At 39.5% G+C, this 21,244-nt stretch overlaps 3 protein-coding genes across 5 annotated transcripts; 1 reads left to right on the top strand and 2 right to left on the bottom strand.

The window, feature by feature from the left end:
- Positions 1–922: 922 nt before the first annotated feature.
- On the bottom strand, positions 923–3,314 carry LOC111499315 (probable plastid-lipid-associated protein 11, chloroplastic). Of its 3 annotated transcripts, none has more exons than XM_023150888.1 (3): positions 2,795–3,310; positions 2,568–2,633; positions 923–1,289 (listed from the first exon to the last, which is right to left on the bottom strand). In XM_023150888.1, exons 1-3 carry the CDS (start codon positions 3,271–3,273, stop codon positions 1,190–1,192), a joined length of 645 nt encoding a protein of 214 aa, XP_023006656.1. In that variant the 5' UTR covers positions 3,274–3,310; the 3' UTR covers positions 923–1,189. The 3 variants fall into 3 exon arrangements, with proteins under 3 accessions (XP_023006656.1, XP_023006655.1, XP_023006657.1); XM_023150887.1 differs by lacking the exon at positions 923–1,289 and adding an exon at positions 1,503–1,788 and having other exon boundaries at positions 2,795–3,314; XM_023150889.1 differs by lacking the exon at positions 923–1,289 and adding an exon at positions 2,149–2,421 and having other exon boundaries at positions 2,795–3,311.
- Positions 3,315–3,446: 132 nt separating this feature from the next.
- LOC111498897 (agamous-like MADS-box protein AGL62) lies at positions 3,447–3,890 on the bottom strand. The gene has a single exon (XM_023150251.1). It carries the CDS (start codon positions 3,888–3,890, stop codon positions 3,447–3,449), a length of 444 nt encoding a protein of 147 aa, XP_023006019.1.
- A 417-nt stretch (positions 3,891–4,307) lies between these two features.
- LOC111499236 (beta-fructofuranosidase, insoluble isoenzyme 1-like) lies at positions 4,308–6,648 on the top strand. Its single transcript, XM_023150778.1, has 6 exons — positions 4,308–4,509; positions 4,608–5,473; positions 5,571–5,729; positions 5,856–6,094; positions 6,177–6,267; positions 6,339–6,648. Exons 1-6 carry the CDS (start codon positions 4,308–4,310, stop codon positions 6,516–6,518), a joined length of 1,737 nt encoding a protein of 578 aa, XP_023006546.1. The 3' UTR covers positions 6,519–6,648.
- The last annotated feature ends 14,596 nt before the right edge of the window (positions 6,649–21,244 follow it).

Below are 21,244 nucleotides of genomic sequence, written 5' to 3'. Positions count from 1 at the left end.
AAAAAAAAAAAAAAAAAATTTTTTTTTTTTTTTTTTTTTTTTTTTATCGTTTCGATTATGCTCAAGTAGTCAAATTTAAAAATTTAAAAAAATTGTGGAGTAATTTGATTATTAAGATGGGTGAAATGGGACCATGAGGTACAGAACATCACATGTAAATGGCAGCTACTAGTGGACCATCACAAAGATTTGGGCAAATATAAAACATGGCTCCACACCGTATTTAAATTTATATAAAGATCATGTTACACCATGTTAAGTAACTTTCCACATCGGTCCTAAAATTGTTTTGTTGGAAGTTAGAACCTAACCTTTTTTACTCTTTGAGAGCATGGATTTGTTTTAAAGCTGTACATCGATCCGTCAAATAATTATCATACAACTTGGTCAAATAGTTGAAGCTCGAATTAAAGATGAGAATCAAAGGTTGAGAGAGAGAGACGGATGAACGTTAAAAGGAGATGGCGACTACTATGATGTGCAGCTTCGAATGATGATATGTCATATGGAGAATTAATGAGAGCAATTGTTATAATTGAGAACTAAGAAGTATTGACCGAACATAAACCACCAAAGAGTTATGAGAGTATATACAAAATTAAAAGTTTAAAACCTATAGAACACTTTTTTGGGATCATGATAAATTTGCCCGTCAATCAAGGTATTAGTAAAAAAAACATAATCAAGATTTCACATGCCAATATAAATATTTTTATGAAATGATATTGTAACAGCCCAAGCCCACCATTTGTTACGATCTCAGCCCACCACTAGCAGATAATCTTCTTTGGAATTTTTCTTTCGAGCTTCCCCTCACTGATGTGGAATCTCACTAAAGATAATTGGATGGAATACAAATGAATTGATACCTGTGACAACATATATTTATCAATAGATAGGTAGGTGCCTACATACATTCATCGACCAGTAAATATGAAGATTGTATATGAACATTTGAGCCTTTTAACTTTTGACATGAATATTACCCCATTATCCATTGTTAGCCCACATAATGGTAATCAAGATTTACAACAATAATACCCAAACAGTGAGAGCAGCAGCATGAGTGTTGCATAATAAGGACACAGATTCCAGAAGGATAGACGTACTCGGGATCAATTTAGATTACTATAACACTAATACTGCATCGTGTTTCTATAGTAGCAATGAAAACCAGTGATCTAGCTTTTCATTCTTTCCAAGTGTAGGGAGCACGTTCAACGATCAAATAATCATCTCGAATATCTTTTACAACCCGGATATCGTCATCGAGGTATACCGTCTCGAACCTATAGAAAATAAGACAAAATGCCACATTTATGCTCATGATTGAATAACAAATAAAATGGTCGAGAAAAGAACCGAACATCTAATACTCTTATCTGTAAGATCTAGACATTATCTTTCGTTCAAGTTTAGATACAGATATCAACGCCCAAACCATTACATGTTGCTGGAGATATGGACATGAACATTTAAGTTAGAAATGGACAAAAAAAAAATAAAAAAACAAAGAGAGAACATTTCATTTTTAGTAAAATCCAAAGGTAAAATCAAGCGATTGGGTGCAAGTAAATAATATCATACATTCACGGTAATAGAAGTAGAACTCGCTGAGCTCTCTTATTATAACCGGAGGCATTAGAGGACAAGACATCTCAACATGCTGTAAATGGAATCGAACTCCAGTTTTCACATGTCCGTGATTCTTTGGAGGAATAAAAGAGACAATGGTGCTGTGGGCTGCTTGGTAAGTAGTATTGGTTCTTTTGGAATAACCTCAACAAGCTAATGCCGGTACCGTCAGATCAGAAACAGAGAAGTACGATATAAAAGAAAGAGGATTAATGCGAGATCCCACGTTGGTTGGAGAGGGAAACGAAACAAGTATGAAAACCTCTCCCTGGTATCTGCTCCTCTCCAACCGATGTGGGATCTCACAATCCATCCCCTTCAAGGCTCGGCCTCCTTGCTGGCACACCCCCTCGTGTCCACGCCCTTTGGGACTCAGCCTCCTCGGCACATCCCCTGGTATCTGGCTCTGATACCATTTGTAACGGCCCAAGCCCACCGCTAGCAGATATTGTCCTCTTGGACTTTTCCTTTCGAGCTTCTCCTCAAGGTGTTTGAAACGCGTCTGCTAGGGAGAGGTTTCCACTCCTTTATAAAGAAGGTTTCGTTCTCCTCCCTAACCGATGTGGAATCTCACATATCTTCAATAGAATTCTCTCTTTGACTTTTCAAACCCCCTTGGATTCATATGGATTACACCATGTCACAGAAAATGGAGGAGTTTTTAACATGAAGGATGATGTTGTCCGAGAATCAGCTTTTTGTAGAGACAGAAGGTGGAGTTTTTGATGTATCAGGGATTGAAGTCATTGATGAGTCTCAGTCTATAATTTGTCCCAGCTTTTGATTCTATTATTGATCGAACAAAATCAATTGTTACAGCAAGAACATGGTGAACTCAGAGTTTAATATCAAATATTTCAGACATGTCATATAAATATTAACCATATATAAAAAAGTGAACAAAAGGGAACTCATAAAGATAATTAACTCACCAGCCCTGTCCGAATGGTGGCAAAGGAATTTCCCAATTTTTTCCTCGCAGAACAGCACTTGTAAATCTAAACACCCAGATTCAAACTCAATATCAAATCAAATGTACATTATATGCTAATTTGATTGCTTTAAAATACAACCATTGAATTGAAACAGCAATTCATCTATGAACACTAAATTAAAGGCACATTGGTATGGATTAAAAGCAGAGGCAGAGAGAACATACCTAAAATTCACTCTCTGAGAGGAAGCAACTTCAATGCTGGATCGAACGAAGAAAACCCCATCTGGAGGAAAAGTGATGACATTATTAAGACTCTTTTTCTTGACATCAATCACCTGCAAAACATCCCCAGCTTGAGTACCAAACAAGTGAGCCTTCTCAATGATGAACAGCTGCTCTTTCTCAGTGGTCCATAGAAGACGCCATGTCGCAGAAAGTGAATCGTCCGTTGTGACAGAATTTGGGGCCAGAGACGCCAAGGCGTCGATTGATTTCACAATTGAAGCAAGTTTCTGAGGGCTTTTCTGGGTCTTGAGACCTCTTTCTTGGTCGGAGATGAGGGCGAGGAGTTGGTCTTTGGGTGATTGAGATTGAATGGATATGGAAGAACAAGAGATTTTGGGGGGTTGAGAGAGATGGGTTCCAATGGAAGAAGAAGGGGAATTGAAGGGACGCGATGGAAGGGAGAGGGATTTGGCCATAATGAGAAAATTATGTGATCATCCATCCTCGATGAGTTTTTTTCTAGGGATTATTTCACAATTTTTGTGAAATAAAAAAGAGAAAAATATATATATGAAGTAGATCGTTCTCTGAACAGTTTAAGAAAGTAAAATGTAGAGAAAATAAATCAAACAGAGTACCTCAAAAAAATCTAGAAAAACCCTAACCTTGTGTGGTGGTTCTTGGCTAGGTGAAACGACGATGGCAACAGAGGCCCTCGGATCATTTTCTCGACTTTCTTTGCCACTTTAGCTCTCGAATCCATGAATGACAATCGAAACTCCTTCCATTCCTCTAATCTCATCCTTTCTATCGCCTCCTCCCGCCAAAATTCGCCGTTATTTCTCGATTTCTCCGACACGTGAGTCAATTCTTCTGCTCGCTTCTTTGCCACTTCAAACTTAGACACTAAATCGGCGAAATCGCGATTAAACTCCGTTACAGGAACAAAATTCTCGGCCGGCTTCGGCGACGACAAATTTCGAGTCAGATACCGATCCAAAAGCATGTCAACATTCGGATGACCAAAACAAAAAACCTTATCGTTTGGAGAGAAGGCAATGCTGGCAACCTCTGCTCCGCAAAGCACAGCCATCTTGAAAAGTCCGACCCACAAGATTCATAAATTTACAAGATTCTCACTTAAGTATCTCTTTAAAAAAAATACTTATAAAATTTTAAAAATAACATTAATGAGAAAGAGAAAAAAAAAAATTACCCTCAAAATGGAATGGAAGTGAGAGATGATTTGTCAATGTAAATAGACATTTTAAACCCGTGTATTAAAACATTTTTAATAAAATTTAAACGTATTAATCCTATTTTTTTAAAAATTAATTTAGATTCTTGAGTATAAGATATTTTTTTAACATTTTTGGAAGTTTGAAAGTTTGAGATTAAGTTAACAAATTTGTCCTATTTTTAGACTAAATTTATATTTCTTCCTCTATAAATAGTATCAAACTCTCATTTCTTCTTCACTTCAAACTTCACTAACAAACCAAATTCCACAATGAATTTCTTCACTCTCCTAGCTATTCTTTTCGGATTCTCCTTTTGTTCTCTGTTTATTGGCAATGGCCCTGTCGTCATTCAAGCTCTCCATAAAATCTATCCTGAATTACAGTCTCTCGAAAATGGCAACGACACCACCGAGATCAAGCAGCTCCATCGAACCGGCTTCCACTTTCAACCTCATCGTCACTGGATGAACGGTTCGTAATTTCTACATTTTCATTCCCTCCTTTCCTCCGGTTGTTATTAATGTATTTCCTCCGGTTCATTCCCTCCATAAACATGTCATCTTATGCAGGCCCGAATGGCCCAATGTATTTCAAGGGAATCTACCATCTCTTCTACCAATACAACCCTGAAGGCGCAGTTTGGGGGAACATTGTCTGGGCTCACTCAATTTCCAAAGACCTTATCAATTGGAAGTCACTCAAACCCGCGCTTTCCCCCTCAAAGCCCTTTGATATCAATGGCTGCTGGTCTGGCTCCGCCACCGTCCTCCCCGGCCTCAAGCCCGTCATTTTGTACACTGGAATCGACACCCAGAATCGACAGGTACAAAACTACGCCATTCCAGCGAACCTCTCTGATCCGCATCTAACCGAGTGGGTCAAACCGGATAACAATCCGATTGTTGACCCGGGTACAGAGGTCAATAGTAGCGCCTTTCGGGACCCGTCGACGGCATGGCTAAGCCTCAACGGTCACTGGAACACCATCATTGGCAGCAGGAGCGAGCAGACGGGAATGGCGTATTTGTATAGAAGTAGGAATTTTTTGAATTGGACTAAGGTGGAACAGCCTTTACATTCGGTTCCGAATACTGGAATGTGGGAGTGCCCTGATTTCTATCCAGTTTCCCACTTCGGTAGATTTGGCTTGGACACGTCGGTGATGGGAAATTGGTTTAAACATGTGTTGAAGGTGAGCTTGGAGATGACTAGATATGAGTATTATACGGTGGGGAAGTATTATCCGATGACGGACAAGTATGTTCCCGATAATACCTCGGCGGATGGGTGGAGTGGGCTGAGGTATGACTATGGAAATTTCTATGCTTCCAAGTCATTCTATGATCCGATGAAGAAGAGAAGGGTTTTGTGGGGTTGGGCTAATGAATCTGATAGTGTCCAGGATGATGTTTCCAAGGGATGGGCGGGAATTCAGGTTTGTTTTAGATGCAATGTGCTCTGTTTTGTTCTATTTTTAATTGAATTTGCTCTATTTTGTATTTGGGCCGATCTTTTCTTTCTCCTTTTCCTAGGCGATTCCTAGGACGGTGTGGTTGGATCCCAATGGAAAACAGCTCTTACAATGGCCAATTATGGAGCTCAATAGGCTGAGACGGAAGATAGTTATGATGCTAAATCAAAAGCTGGTTAAGGGACAAAATGTTGAGATCAAAGGAATTACTGCGGCTCAGGTTGTTTAATTTATAACGAATCCCCGATAGTGGTTTGTAGCGGGTTAAGAAGATGTGAAAGCACCTCTAAGATTAAGGGAACAAATTGGGCGTCATTTGATCGATTGTTTCTTGTGTTTTATACAGGCCGATGTTGAAGTTATCTTTAGCTTTTCGAGTTTGGATAACGCGGAGGCATTTGATCCAAGCTGGGTTGACGCGCAAGCCGTGTGCAGTCAGCTGGGATCCACGGCCCAAGGTGGTGTGGGACCCTTTGGGCTTTTGACTCTGGCTTCAGAAAACCTCGAGGAGTTCACTCCTGTGTTCTTCAGGATCTTCAAGGCAGAGGCTAATCACGTGGTTCTTATGTGCTCTGATGCAAGAAGGTAGCTTCAATTCCCTTATCAAAGGACCTTATAATTATTTTTTTTATATTTACAAAACTCTGGTTTCTCTCTTTTGGTGTAGCTCATCTTTGAAAGATGGATTATACAAGCCGACATTTGCGGGTTTCGTCGACATCGATTTGTCGAGTAAAAAGCTCTCATTAAGAAGCTTGGTACGTTAAAGTCATAGTCCAATACATTCTTGCACCGTATCGACAAATCTAAACTATGTATTATTGTGCAGATTGATCACTCGGTGATAGAGAGCTTTGGTGGGGGAGGAAAAACATGCATAACTTCGAGGGTATACCCAACAAAGGCGGTGTTTGGGGATGCTCATTTGCATGTTTTCAACAATGGAACAGAGTCTATCACGGTGGAGTATTTAAGTGCTTGGAGTATGAGAAGTGCTTGGGTGAACTAAGTCTTTTTTAAGTTGGAACAGCTTTCTAACCGCTAATAATGTTAGAACTAACTCTTAGTTTTTGATTAATTAAGGTTGTAATGGTAGATTAGCCTCCTTTTTTGTCTATGAATAAAGAGTTAGATTTTTAGAATTTCCCTTTGTTGATCTTTATTAATTTATAAATACTTTTTATACATAGTATTATAACAATTAATTCTATAGAAATAAATAAAGTATAAACAAGTTAAAAATATACTTTTAAAAATTCAAATTAAAAAAATTAATAAAGAAATAATTCCTTTTTGAAGAAGGTCCTTGCATTATTGTGAAGCAAGTACATTTTCATAAAGTTTCAAGTTGATTGAATGTTAGGCAATGTGAGATAGTCAACAATTGTTCAATTTGAACCGGGCATATAATAGGGCTAGGCTAGACTCTTCCTAGAAAAAAAGACTTAGACTATGGGTAGCAAGAGGGCGCTTATGCCTGGACCTTATGGGGAAGGGCCCAGCCCAATAGGGACAGCACACCCCCACACTATTTACTTGGTAGTTGGTGATTCGATATATATGGGTAGCTAGAGGGCGCTTATGCAGAATGCTTATGCCCAGATGGTGGGGCCTTATGGGGTAGGGCCCACCCCAATAGGGACAGCACACCCCCACTTTAAGCGCACCTCTGTCCCCGATGGTGGGCCTTATGGGGAAGGTGGGGAAGGGCTCACCCCAATAGGGACAGCACACCCCCACTTTAAGCGCATTGTATCACTTTTTCACTCTTTCTAGTTGGTGGAATCAGTGTACCACGCGAGCAGGTTAGATGTGTGGGGCAGAGGGCTCGTAGTACCCCCTTTTCTTGATCTAGCCTTTTCTTCCCCCTTTCTTCGCTGAATCACCTACTGAAAGGCAAGCCTGCAGACTGACTACTAAGGACTACTTAGGTATGCGGTGGACTCTTTCATTAGGGAAGGGAAGAAGGGTCCTAAGCACGACAGATGCTGTACATACACTTGAGTGGCAAAGGAAAGCGAGATCGTACCTCTTTTTACAGGTCTGTTCGGACATACGGTTCCCGTGAAAGATCAAGTTGGTGAGCCGTGTGATGGAAAACCTTCCGCACGGTTCAGAGAGCACTGAACTAGAATGAGAGGTTCATCACCACATCATTGCATGCAAGAGGAGCTAGCTCGATTAGCAAATTAGTCCGAAATTCACTTCTGACTATGTGTTCGATAGCCTTACCATAGTGATGCTAATTGTGGTTACATTCATAAGTAGCTTGGTCCATCTTTATTCCATTTCATATATGTCTGAGGATCCGCATAGCCCTCGATTTATGTGTTATTTATCCATTTTTACTTTTTTTATGCCAATGTTGGTGACTGGAGATAAGTCTCTTCAATTATTTATAGGATGGGAAGGAGTAGGTCTTGCTTCATATTTGTTAATTCATTTCTGGTTTATACGGTTTCAGGCAGATAAAGCAGCTATAAAAGCTATGCCTGTCAATCGAGTAGGTGATTTTGGATTAGCACCTGGGATTTCGGGTCGTTTTACTCTATTTCAAACAGTAGACTTTTCAACTATTTTTTGCTCATGCTAGTGCCCCAAAAATTCTTGGATTTCTTGTAATATGAGAATGAATGCCATAACTCTCATTTGTATTTTACTTCTTAGTAGTGCTGTTGGGAAATTCGCACAGATAGGATCGCATACTTGGTCACCCGATGCTATAGAGGGGCCCACTCCAGTATCCGCTTCAATTCATGCAGCTACTATGGTAACAGCTGGCGTTTTCATGATAGCAAGGTGCTCCCCTTTATTTGAATACCCACTTACGGCTTTGATTATTATTACTTTTGCAGGAGCTATGATCTCATTCCTTGGGACAACCACTGGAATATTACAAAACCATCTATAGAGGGTCATAACTTATTCAACTTGCAGTCAATTAGGCTATATGGTCTTTGCTTGCAGCATCTCTAACTATTCAGTTAGCGTCTTTCACTTAATGAATCACGTGTTTTTCAAAGCATTACTATTCCTGAGTGCAGGTTTGGTGATTCATGCCATGTCGGATGAGCAAGATATGCGGAAGATGGGGGGGCTTGCCTCCTCGTTCCCTTTTACCTATGCCATGATGTTCATGGGCAGCTTATCTCTAATAGGATTTCCTTTTCTAGCTGGATTTTATTCCAAAGATATGATCTTAGAGCTCGCTTACACTAAGTATACCATCAGTGGGAACTTTTCTATCTGGTTGGGAAGTGTCTCTGTCCTTTTCACCTCTTGTTACTCTTTTCGTTCACTTTTTCTAACATTTCTAGTACCAACTCATTCATTCGGGCGAGACATCGTAAGATGTCATGATGCGCTCATTCCTATGGTCATTCCTTTAATCCTTCTGGCTTTCGGGAATCTCTTTGTAGGATACTTGGCCAAAGTGTGACCCGTTAGCCTATAAGTCAGTACTGTGACGAAGCGGCTCTTGCTCACCCGACACGATCGTACGAGGTCACAAGTCACCCAACACGATCATCGGTGGTGAGCAAGAATTGGGGATCGGATGTGGGCAAAATTTTCGCCAACGATGTTCAGTCGATTCCCACCCCCTTTGTTGGGGTCTGGACCCTACGAGTGAGCTGAAAAGGGAGGGGGAAAGAGGCCCTGGTGAACCGTCATAATTAGTGAACAAGTGTAAGCTTTGCTACCCGACAGTATGGAGTACTGACCATACCGACGGACAGGCCCTGAAGCAAAGGACGAGAACGAGCGGAATCAATGTGTTCAAATTTCTGACCTTGCACTAACCAACTAATGGACCATGGACTAAACAACGGCCACTGTCTGAAAGGACTATGTCCAGGGGACCGCCGCCCCCCACACACAAGGTACATCTTGCTCCTATGGGCCACTATAACTATCCAAGAACACACTCGAAACTGGAAGGATAAAAAACCCACCTGGTGGACTGCTAAGCTACAAGTCCCACGACACAGGAGCAGGATTCTCTAAATCGCCAAGGTCGCGGGTTGCTAAAAGGGCCCACATGGAGACTTGGGATCTCAGCAGGAAATGCGAAGGTTGCAACAATGAAAGTCGGCCGGTCGATAAGCGAAAGAGAATCTACTAGTTGAGTTCTGATTTGAGTAGGTTGATAATAAAGAATACTCTAACCTGGGAACTGGACTGTGTCTATACCGAGTCCCATCATTTTTGGTTGGGCTCTACAATTTGTATCTTACGAGATCAACAAAATTCTCAACGAACTAGTTTCTTAACATAATTGTTATTATGTCTTCAAGTACTTGGTTCTAAAAAAGAAGAAAGAAGAGAGTGGGTTTCCTCTTCTTCTTGTGTAGGCAAAGAATGAACAACAACCTTAAATGTATTTAAAGCAGGTCCGCTAGAACGTGGGAAACTCAAAACAACGATAACTATCTTATTCGATCATGAACGTGTTGGTCTAAAAAATCTTCCTTGAGGAGATAGTGGATACATATACAACCTTGGCCTATGGATTTCTTACACTTGGGTCAGCCAAAGCGGCCCCTTCAAATCGATAAGTATTTTGGCGGGTCTACCTAGTGCAGCGCGAGCTAAAAGGATCTTTCGAGAAATACCTGATCGAGGTTTAGCAGATATGTTTTCATATTGGGTTTCAGACCTTGTTCACTAGCCTTATAAGAGCTCCCTCGATCTTATGCTCACCATGTCCCTTGTAGTAGGTGCCTTTTCTTTTTGGGCACTGGTACTCCAAGCAATTCTCAAAGTGGACCCGACCGTCGTCTAAGATCCCAAAAAAGCTACAATGCGTAAAAAAACACAACTCGATAGCCCTAACTTCATTGCCTGGAGGATATATATCACTCTGACTAAAAGCATACTGAAAGAATATCATGAGATGATAGGGGATCAATGTATCGAGGATCCTCGGACTAAAGTAAGGAAGCGAGCAGTCGCGTACACGTTAACTTCGATAAACATTGGTTTAATGCAAGATTCGGTGTGTACTTCCCACCTACATATAGGCCATGTAGAAAAGGAGGAACAATGGTCCAATCTAAGAGCAAATCGGTTATTACCTTGTTACGTGAGGAATATCCTCGATGCAAAAACAGAATGCAAAATAGAATCATAAAAGCAGAAGAAAATGAAAGAAAAACTAAATTAAGATCAGATGAAGAGAAAGAAAGATCACATGAAGAGAAAGAAAAAAAGAAAAGAGACCAATAGAATTAGAATAAATCATGGACATGCTTTTAGTTTGTGAAAGAATATTTGTTAGATAAATACTAGCATAGCCAAGAGACGTTCAACGGACCTTTTTAATCTTATAAAACCTTTTTCCGGGTTTTGAATTGACGAAAAAACAATTTTTTTGTAGAACCTAATGGATTCACATATCTCCATTAGAAGTTCCTAAATGGAACTACTTTATGTCTTACATAGAACATATTTTTTTATTTTTATATAAATATAATTTTATTTTTATAAAATATATTCTCTAATGTATCTCTGTATCGTTTACTCTTACAAAATACCAAAAAAAATTGAACGATCTTGGATTAGAAGGGATATAATAAAATTCCTTGATTGGTTCTTCCCTGAGAAATGATCCCTTTTAGTTGATTTGACTGATGCGGACAACAAACAATTATAACAAATAGAAAAATTTCTAACTAATAATACTAGTTAAATATAATAGAATAGCTATATATTTATACAAAATATGAAAAATTCGAGTGAATGTGATCTGATTTTTAGTTAACCTTCCTTTGTTAGATAACTATTTTTTATGTTAAACCCACGGGAGTAAATGGGAAGTACACGTGGCCAAGTGGTAGAATCGAAGTTACATTTACTTTTCGTTATTTCTATTTTTAGGATAATTTGTTATTTAAATATGGAATAAATGAGATCATTTGTTTTATGTTATTTTTTTTTTCGAGAAGTTTTCTTTAGGCAGTTTTTTCTCCGTCTACGTTTTCCTCTCAATTGAGAGAAGTCAATAGTATTTCATATGCTCAATTGTAAACTCCAGGGACAAGAAAGAAAAGAGAAGAAAGAAAAGAGACCTTGTTTAGAGTGAAAAAAGTCCATTAGATTTGAATGTGTATATCATATATCTTTCCTTCCGAAAAAGAAGAAGAAGAAAAAGAACGGACTAAAGTCTAAAAAAGAAATGAGATAGTGAAACCCGAATGAAATAAGGGAAGGTAATAGAGTATAAGGTTTCGGTCAGGGAATAGAGCTTCAGGGGAAGCAGCTCACTTCACATTAACTCAAAAAAAGTATTGAAGATAGAAGTTTAATTAGAAGAAAATGAAAGAAAAAGAGGAAGGTAATAGAGTCAAAGGTTAAGGAAAAAAAAACGAACAAGAATAAGGAGAAAAAGAAGAAAAAGAAAAAGAAAAGATTCGAGATCTATAGCGATAGGAAAGAAAAGAGACTGTAAAGTTCAGGTTCATGATCAGGCGAAGTTAAGTTGGCTTTTCTGACTCTCATTTGCCTTTTCAGTTCAATAAGGTAAAATAGAGTATAAGGGGAAGGATTCATTCTTATGAACCGAGCTCAAGCTATCTATTTTACTCTCCTGTAAATTCTATTTGTTTAAAGCTTTATTTACCGAGAAAAAGAAACGAGAGGTGAACGAGTAAAGTCGAATTAATCCTTCCTTAAACCTTCCGAAACAGAATAAGGAGAAAGAGAAAAAAAGGAGAAGTAGCGAAGCCTATTTACCAAGTGAAAGAATAAAGAGGGAATAGAGTCTTTGAGGTTAAATAAAGGTTCCAGAGCGAAGCTACTCGACAAATAGAATAGACAGAGGATTTAAGTGACTCAATTGTATTTGTTCGTTTTGATTTAATTATCTTCTTCTGATTCTATAAAGGTTCAGGAGTTTACCGAGTTTACAGTCTTTGAAGGAAAATCTTTGATTCGAGATGCTTTACCAAAGAATAGTGAAACCGTAGTTCAAGAAGAATCATTTGAAAGATAGAAAGGAAGCAAACAAAAAAGCTACTGCTAAATCTTTGAGTCACCTTATTTATTAACCTGACCTGACTTCTTACGAGAATGATGATTTTATTATGAGACAAATTCTTCTTTTATGACGAGAATCTGAAAGGAATCAAAAGAGAAAGACGAAACAAATGAGAGAAAAACCATTCTCGAAGAAGCGTGGCCAATAAAATAGGTTGCGGAAAGAAAAGATTCGAGACCGAGGTTAATGAGGTAATCTCAGCAGCTTTACCTATTGATTCAAAGGTGAAGGAGAAAGAACGAAACCCCTATTTCCTCGAATTAATAAGGAGTCTTTCCTTCCTTAAATAAACCTGACAAAAAAGAATAAGAAAAAACGGACTAAAGCGAGGAGCGAAGCCACCGTGTTTACAATGAGTGAAAGAATATGAGAGTAAGAGAAGAAGAATTTGGAGAGAGAAAGAACCTTTAACCTATTTACCATGTTGACGAAGATTTTATTGACTCGACTAGGTAATCTCAAACCAGGGGAAGGAAGGAGCGAAGCAAGGAAGGAAGGAGCGAAGCAAGCAGACAAGAAATATTAAAAAAAAAATGAAGAAGAAAATGAAAGAAAAACGAAGTGTCATCCCTAACTAAATGATGATAATTCCTCTCCTTTACAGTCGGGCTGCTTTACAGAGGTCCCTCCTCTCATAACTCAAAGGCATAAATTGATAGCTTCCTTTTTGAGTCAACCTTAGATTATCACTAAGAAAAAGAGGAAGGGAATAGAGTAGAGTCAAAGGTTCCGGTCAGGGAATAGAGTCAAAGGTTCCGGAGCTAAAAGCACACCAACATCATTGTAATCGAAGCCTAGTTTACAAGGTTCAGGTTAATAAATAAGGTAAATAGGTCAAGCTACTAATGAATGGACTCTCCTTTACAGTCTCACATATTCTCTCCTCTGTAAAGTGAAGGAGCGAAGCCGAGTTTACAATGTTTGAAGGGAGAGGTTCAGGAGCAAATCAGTTTCCCCTTTCCTGGCTGAAACATGACTTAAAGAACGAAACACTGTGTAGTATATATATCCTCAGTCTCAAGAAAAGAGATAGTGAAACCCGAGTTAAAGAATAAAAGAGAAATGAAAGCGAAAACTCACTCTTCTTCAGCTACCTAACAAAATGATGATAATTCCTCTCCTTTACACTTGGGCTGCTTCGCACCTTTCCCTCTTCTCGTAACCTTTAGAAGTAAGAAAAATAGTTTACAATGTTTGAAGGATTTCTTATTCTTTTGTTTCCTATAAAGCTTGTTTTTGTTTTCAGTCGAGTCTTTTTCTTTTTCTTATAATTTAGAACTGTTAAGGAGAGAAGAGGAAGACAAAGTGAAAGAGTTGTTTTCAATAAAGAAGGAGACGGGCGAAGCAATGAGACCGAAGGGAGAGGAGCTGTGATCTATGTAATTGAAGAAGTTGTAGAAGAGCACCGCCACAGTTCAGGTCCCGACACATGGGGAATTAATTCAGCAGCAAGGATCGTGAATGAAGGAAAGGGAAGAATGTTACCAGATTTTGAAGTCACCCCCGACCGAGACCTAGATGGCAACCTAACCTAGTACGTCATAATTGAGAAAGGGAACTAACCCCCTAGGAAAAGAAAAATAACAAAACAAAGGTAGAATGTATTGAGAGGCCCACTATTTGCATTAGCTGAAAATGGTCATAGTCTAGAGTTCTAACTTGGGCTCGGTCTGTTACCATCAGCACCAAACAAAGAAGCCTTATCCTACAGGGAAATGCGAAGAGCTCCAGGTGGAAGGGAGTTTTCTTAGCTCCCGATATGCCGAATGCCGAATCCTTAACAAGTGACGATGAACAATTCGGTAGACACTGAAGTCCAGTCCAAGATTCATAAGGAATCTTAAGAGTCCAGGGACATACCTTTCAATCAAATCTAGACATACTTGTATGAGATCGTTAAATAGATTTTCAGGGACAGAGGACAGCCTCTGAACGATAGAATCGTACCTTTCTTTCTAAGATTAAGAAGAATCCACTTTATTGACGAAAACAAAGATTAAAAAGAGAAAAGTGAACCAGTTGATCCTTTCGCCCTTCCTACTTATTACGATGAAAAGAAAGAATACACATAGGAATGCCAAAGTGTGTTAGTGAAAGAGGGAGATATTGAATGGTTGAGGAGAAGATTGAATTATGAAGAGCAAGAATGCTCCATATATTTATAGAGAATACAAAAAGATATTTAGAAAATCTACCTAACAATCTGCAGAAAATCCGGTAACAAATCAGTCATCAAATCAAAACAAATCTAATAAAATCAAAACTAAATCTAACTCCTAATGGAGATTTAATTAGATACTAACTGAAAACAATCTAAACAAATACGTGATCTGTAACACTCCATGTTTAGATGTTGTAAACTCCAAGCTTTTTTCTGAACACCCATCTTGCTTCAATTATCTTTCTGTTTAGAGGTCAACCAACCAACTCCCAGATTTTGTTTTTCCTCGATCACCAAAAGCTCCTCCTTTGACAGGTGCATCATCAACCAAAGCATCTTGTCGTTCATCTTCAGAATCTTCTAACATGCTACCAAAATGAACATCTTGGCTCACAATAACACGACTAATGTGTGGTTGAAAAACTCTGTAAGCTTTGGATATAGTGCTATTCCCAACAAAGATGCCAACTTCTGACTTTTTGTCAAGCTTATCACGCTTGACCTGTGGAATGTAAGTGAAGCAAAGATACCCAAATTCTCTAAGGAACTTTAAAGAAGGTTTGTAACCATACCAAACTTCAAATGATGTGAGGTACTTCACAACTTTTGTTGAAATTCGATTTTGCAAGCACACAACAGTGTTTCCTGCTTTTCCCCAAAATCGTTTTGGAAGATTCTTCTCATGAAGCATTCATCTCGTCATCTCCATTATGAATCTATTCCTCTTTTCACTGACGTCATTTTGTTGAGGAGTGTATGGTGCTGTCAACTGATGTTCAATTCCAGCCTCTTCACAAACCTGTTAAAAGTTTCTGAAGTGTACTCCTTGCCATTATCTGATCTTACCGTCTGAATCAAGCATGCACTTTCATTCTCAACTCTGGCCTTGAATTTCCAAAATACACCCGCAACTTCTGACTTTTCTTCATAAAGAAGATCCAACACATTCTTATTAGATCATCAATAAAAACAGTGTAATAAAGATTACGATTTAATGATGGTGTTCGCTGAGGATCACAAAGATCAGTATGAACCAGTTGCAGCTTTTTCGAGCCTCTCCATGCCTGTTTAGGAAAGGGTTGCCTATGTTGCTTCCCAAAATTACAAGTACGGCAAGGAGGCATGTCCTCATCAATGTTAGTGAGTTATTCTACCAGTTTCTTTGATTGCATCTGAAGCAAACCTCGATGATGAAAGTGTCCAAGTCTTTTGTGCCAAATCTCAATGGCACTAACTCTGGATATAAAGGTCATTTGATTTAGAGCAAAGTTTTTTCCTTCCATTTTGACATTGAACAAGTCTTTGCCACTAGCATCTTTAATCAAGCACTGCTTATTCTCAAACAATACTTTATAACCTTTATCAAGTAACTGACCAACACTTAAGAGATTTTGATCAATTTTAGGTACAAATAAAACATCTGGAATAAATTTTGTACCTTCATAACTTGTTATAGCTACTGTGCTTTTTCCCTTGACTTCCAAGTGTTCACCATTGTCAATCCTCACTCTCTTATCTTCGGTGTCTCTTAATTCCTCAAAAGACTCCTTGTCATATGTCATGTGATTTGTGCACCCACTGTCAATCAACCAGCTCTCGCTTGATTCTTTTCCTGAGGAAGAAGTGACCATAAACAATTGATCTTCTTCTTCTTCTTCTTGATCAACTACCTGTGCATCTACTTCTTTCACCTGATCTTTGGCTTTGCAGATCACAACTTCATGTCCAAGTTGATTGCATTTGGAGCAGAAGGCATCAGGTCTTCTCTAACACTTGTATGGTAGATGACCTTTCTTCTCACAATGGCGGCAAGGTGGATAGGATTTTTTGAAACCTCCTCCTTTTGTCTTCTGGTAATTGGTAAATGGATCTCCATTCGTCGATTGGTTTTTGAATTTTTTGTTGTTTTTATACCTGTTGCTGTCTTGATGCTTAACAAGTAAGGCACCTTCAAGCACCCCTTCTTGCCTCATAGACCTCCTTTGCTCTTGTGCTTGTAAAGCATTCAAGAGCTCTATAAGAGAAATCTTTGACAAGTCTTTGGTGTTCTCCAGAGTAGTAATGGTGGCTTCAAACTTCTCTGGAACAGTAACTAGCAACTTTTCAACGATCCTGGAATCATTTAATACAGAACCAAACAATCTTACCTTGTTGGCAATGTTGAGAAGTCTGTCAGAGTACTCTTTCACCGATTCAGACTCCTTCATCTTCTCCAACTCGAAATCCCTAATCAAATTTAGGACTTTCATTCCACGAATCCCAGATTTCCTTTGCTGTTTTGAGGGACATTATTCGCATGAAGATCATTTGAGATACAGCTGCAAATAAGCAAGCTTTTGCCTTTGATTTTCTTATCTTCTTTTCCTTCTGTGCTCTGATTTGTGCTATAGTAGGATTTGCTGGAAGTGGAGAGACCTCATAATCCTCTTCTATTACTTTTCAAAGATCCACGGCCTCCAAATAAGTCTATACGAACTGCCCACATTTGATAATTGTCTCCATCGAAGACTGGTGGTGCAACAGTTGAAAAACTGGATTCTCCTTCCATCTAGATTTCACAAATCCCTTAAGAAGATAGCTATGATACCAATTGTTGCTGAAAGAGGAAGTTATGGAATGGTTGATGAGAAGATTGAATTATGAAGAGCAAGAATGCTCCATATATATACAGAGAATACAAAAAGATATTTAGAAAATCTACCTAACAATCTGCAGAAAATTCGGTAACAAACTAGTAATCAAATCAAAAGTAAATTAAATAACAGAGATTTAATTAGATACTAACTGACATCAATCTAAACAAATACGTGATCTTTAACAAAGTGGTTAAGTGAGGTTAGAAAAGGTAAAGGGAGGTTAATTTTCCTTTCACTAAGAATACCTCTAAAGAACTACACCGCAAGACTGAATATACAAAGCGGTGTCGAGGTTCAGTCGCACCATCTCTGGTTCTTGGTAATGTCATCTGTTCTTTTGCGCCTCATACGCCAGCTCCAAGAATTTCTTTGATAAAGACTATATGCTGCTAATGTAGGGGCATGCCTTAAAGTAAAGTGCTCCTCTCCAGGTCCACCGTCGTCAACTATCGATGACCTGCCTTCAGTGTTCTTACAGCGCTTCATAGTCTTTATATAGTCTTTCTCATACCCATGTAGAGCTGCTCATCAAAAAACGTTTCCCAAGTCATGTTGCAACCAGACAACTCCATCTCTCTCTTGTATTGTGTCCTCCCTCCTTAGAATCGGTTTCTGATGGTCTGAATCTCCACTAGAATCTAAACTTGGCATCTTGGCTTCCTCCTTCGATCCGTCTTGCAAGTGTAGAGTAACCCTAGCCGGATCTACTTTCTCGATTGTGTGCTTGCCACCTAAACCTTCTCAACTCTGGCCGCCTATAGCTAGTATTTTTCGAGTAGCGTCTCGTAAGCATCTTCGTGCTAAGTCATCAAAGCAAAAAAGTAGATGTTAAACTAAAGGTGCATCAATGGATACCTTCTGCCTCAAACACTTCTCTAGCGGCTTTACTGGTTGCAAGTCTGTCATTCTCAGTGTCTAGAACTAGAAAAGTAAGAACATCAGCTTAGCGATCGCCTACCATGTCTCCTCTATTTTTGGATTTTAATTTTCCTTGCTTCGGCACCATGTTTTGGCTTTACTCTTTAAAACGAAAAGTGTCTTTTTCAATCTTTTTTGAATCCACAGCGCAATCGGACAGATATTGATTTTTATGAACAGACATAAGGAGGATATATAGATTTGCATGCGGAAGAACTCTGCTTGAGAAGTTATCCCGAGAAGCTTGAGTTTGAAAGGGGTATCGTACACATTTTATATAAATAAGCGCTTTTGTGGCCTATGGGTGGAGGGCTGTGAGATTGTTCACTCAATCCTGTGGAAAGAACTCCCTGAGTCTTAGTTGGAAGCTAAACCAAAGCCAAGCTTGTAGGCTCGTAAAGAAAACCATTTTGCAGGTATACCCACGAATCTATGTTCCTGAACAGTCTTGAAGAAGACCACCAGCACCCGACTTACCAGAATGTCCTATGGTAGCACCATGAAAGTCTTGGTTCCTCTTGGAAGCACCATCACTATTGAATTTTAACCAGAAGTCAATTCCCAAGCAAGAAACTTGTTTACCTTCATACTTTGCTCAGTTTTCTTCGAATAGAAAGCAGAGATAACAATTTAAACATCGTTAGCAATCCTTCGATTAGAATCATGAGGGAGAATCAGTCTCCATAAAAAATAGCTCGACACCTTCACTCAAAACCAAAATCTTCCATGCTATCGCATAGAAGGTCGTACGCCACTGACAATCAAAACCAAACTTCATATCCTTACAAGAAGCATTGCTACATAATCAATCCGTGAATGTCAAGGAGTAGAAAGTACTTGCAGGTAAGGCCAAAAGCGCACTTTATATATACTAACGCTTTAGAGTTTGAGGCTACCACGGTGCGAAGTAGAGGAAAAAAAACTTGCGAGTCTTTAGGTTGCACATTCATGCCCAGAATAGAATCTGCTGCTTGAGCTGCTGGATGAATATCCCTTGCTATTTAATCTGCTCCAGTTATTCATCTATAGAAGAAGTTGGTATAGAATAGGCATTTTTTTTTTTAATCTTCCTTTAGCCTATCTTTTTGTGATAGCTTAAGTTGATAATAGAACGTTAGAAAGCCCTACTGGCACATCCAATCAAACTTGCTCTTGGCTGCTTGAAAACTTGGCTTTATCACACTCGATAGTGGGGAACTTTACGATCACTTTTAGAACTAGTAAGAAAACTAAACAGAACAGGGTTTTCTTTTCCCATAAGTTTCTATCTATCAATTACGAGGGTAGGTACGTCCAGTCAAGTAATCAAAGACTTGGACAATACCGCATACCAAAACTGAACAACAAACAACTTTCCTTCTGGGTGGTCTACCCGTCTCACTTGCTTAGTTGACTAAGGTAAGGTAGCTTAACCTTGAAGAAGGGGAATTTCCCTCTAGTCCTACTGTGGTAAGGTAGCAGTCAAGTCTTGCAAGCAAGAAAGTCTCTTAGTGAGTATGGTAATCTGGTCTGGATAGGCAGTCTGGTTATCTGATTGAGTAGCCCCGCAGTCTATCCAGCCTATAGTTTCCTTAGAGTGGTCGATGTCGGCTAAGTTCCTTTTCTTTTGTTTAGGGCCAGCTTTCTCTTGTAAGCATAACTCCCCCTCCTTTCCCCTATACTGAATCCTATCGAGAAGTAGAGGAAGTAGTCTTTGACTGAGTCCCCTAGTCTTTCATTCAATTTGGTTCTAAGAGTGGTCAAAGTCGTATCAGGTCTAGTTGCTTCTTTTGCTTAAGTTCTTGTCCATTCCTGAAGGAATGAATTTTGTTGTTGCTCCAATGAGCGATTTCTCTTTCCAAGCCAATTCTTCGATTAGTCTATTCCTCTAGTCGGCTTTAGACTAAGGTTCACTCCTTTTTATTTCCTTGAGAATGAAAAAGTCCTCATCCTCACCCGTAGCAAGAGCAAAGACTGAGCTTTCTTTCTTTCTGTTCCCTGAGCTTGAAACTGTATAAACAACAGCCCTAGACAAATTCCTTATTGTGCAAATTGGAGAAAGGTACTCAGAAAAGGGTGTGTGATCGAGTCAATGTGCTTTCCTGGTGGATCACCATCCCTGATGCTTTCTTCTGTGGGGTAGGTATGATTTTTTGTGTATTAGCGTATAGAACTTCTCTATCTTTTTTGTGGAATTGAGAAAAGGAGCTTGACTTTAGGCCCAGCCGATCTTGGAAAACTCAAGGAGGAGTTCCAGCTTGGAGATTAGTTGCTATTCTTTAGTCCTATCCACTTTTGCTAAATCAAAAGAGGTTTGTACGCTTGGTTGACCATTGATTCTATTTTGCATTCAATTTTTTCATCTTGATCCGTGATCAGGGCTTTAGTTATTCTTTGTTAGTTTTGAAAAATCTCTGGAAAGATTCTTTCTTTGAGGGCGTCGTGCGCCAGCCCGAACTGATCTGGTGAGGGTAACAAGACTGACTCCATCTGTCTCTGAGATCCAGAATAACGTATGCCATATATATTTGGAAATGTTAATCGATTTACGAGAATATTCCCTACAACCCTTTTGCTAGGGTTTCCTCGTTAATGATTTCATCTTCCGAAAGACACTCCCCTAGATATGCTTACGAGTTCACTAGCGGTTTTTGAGTCAAATAGCTGGACTGCCATAAAAGAACCTTGATTGATTCCCATTGTACTCTCCTGCTATACTGAAACTCTTGGATCGGAAAACGGAGCCAATCATTCTAACGAATCTATAAGAATATGCTCAAGGGTCCCTCTTTTTGCTAATTGAAGGAGGTATTCATTTCACTTGGTAAGAAAGTTGGGTCAATATTCTTAGCCGAGCATCCCCCCCCCCCCCCCCCCCCCCCCCCCCCCCCCCCCCCCCCCCCCCCCCCCCCCCCCCCCCCCCCCCCCCCCCCCCCCCCCCCCCCCCCCCCCCCCCCCCCCCCCCCCCCCCCCCCCCCCCCCCCCCCCCCCCCCCCCCCCCCCCC

Source organism: Cucurbita maxima, unplaced genomic scaffold (assembly GCF_002738345.1).
Source record: "Cucurbita maxima cultivar Rimu unplaced genomic scaffold, Cmax_1.0 Cma_Scf00026, whole genome shotgun sequence".
In the NCBI taxonomy this organism is placed as follows: domain Eukaryota; kingdom Viridiplantae; phylum Streptophyta; class Magnoliopsida; order Cucurbitales; family Cucurbitaceae; genus Cucurbita; species Cucurbita maxima.
The sequence above is the reverse complement of the archived record's forward strand: the minus strand, read 5'-3'. Positions and strand labels throughout refer to the sequence as shown.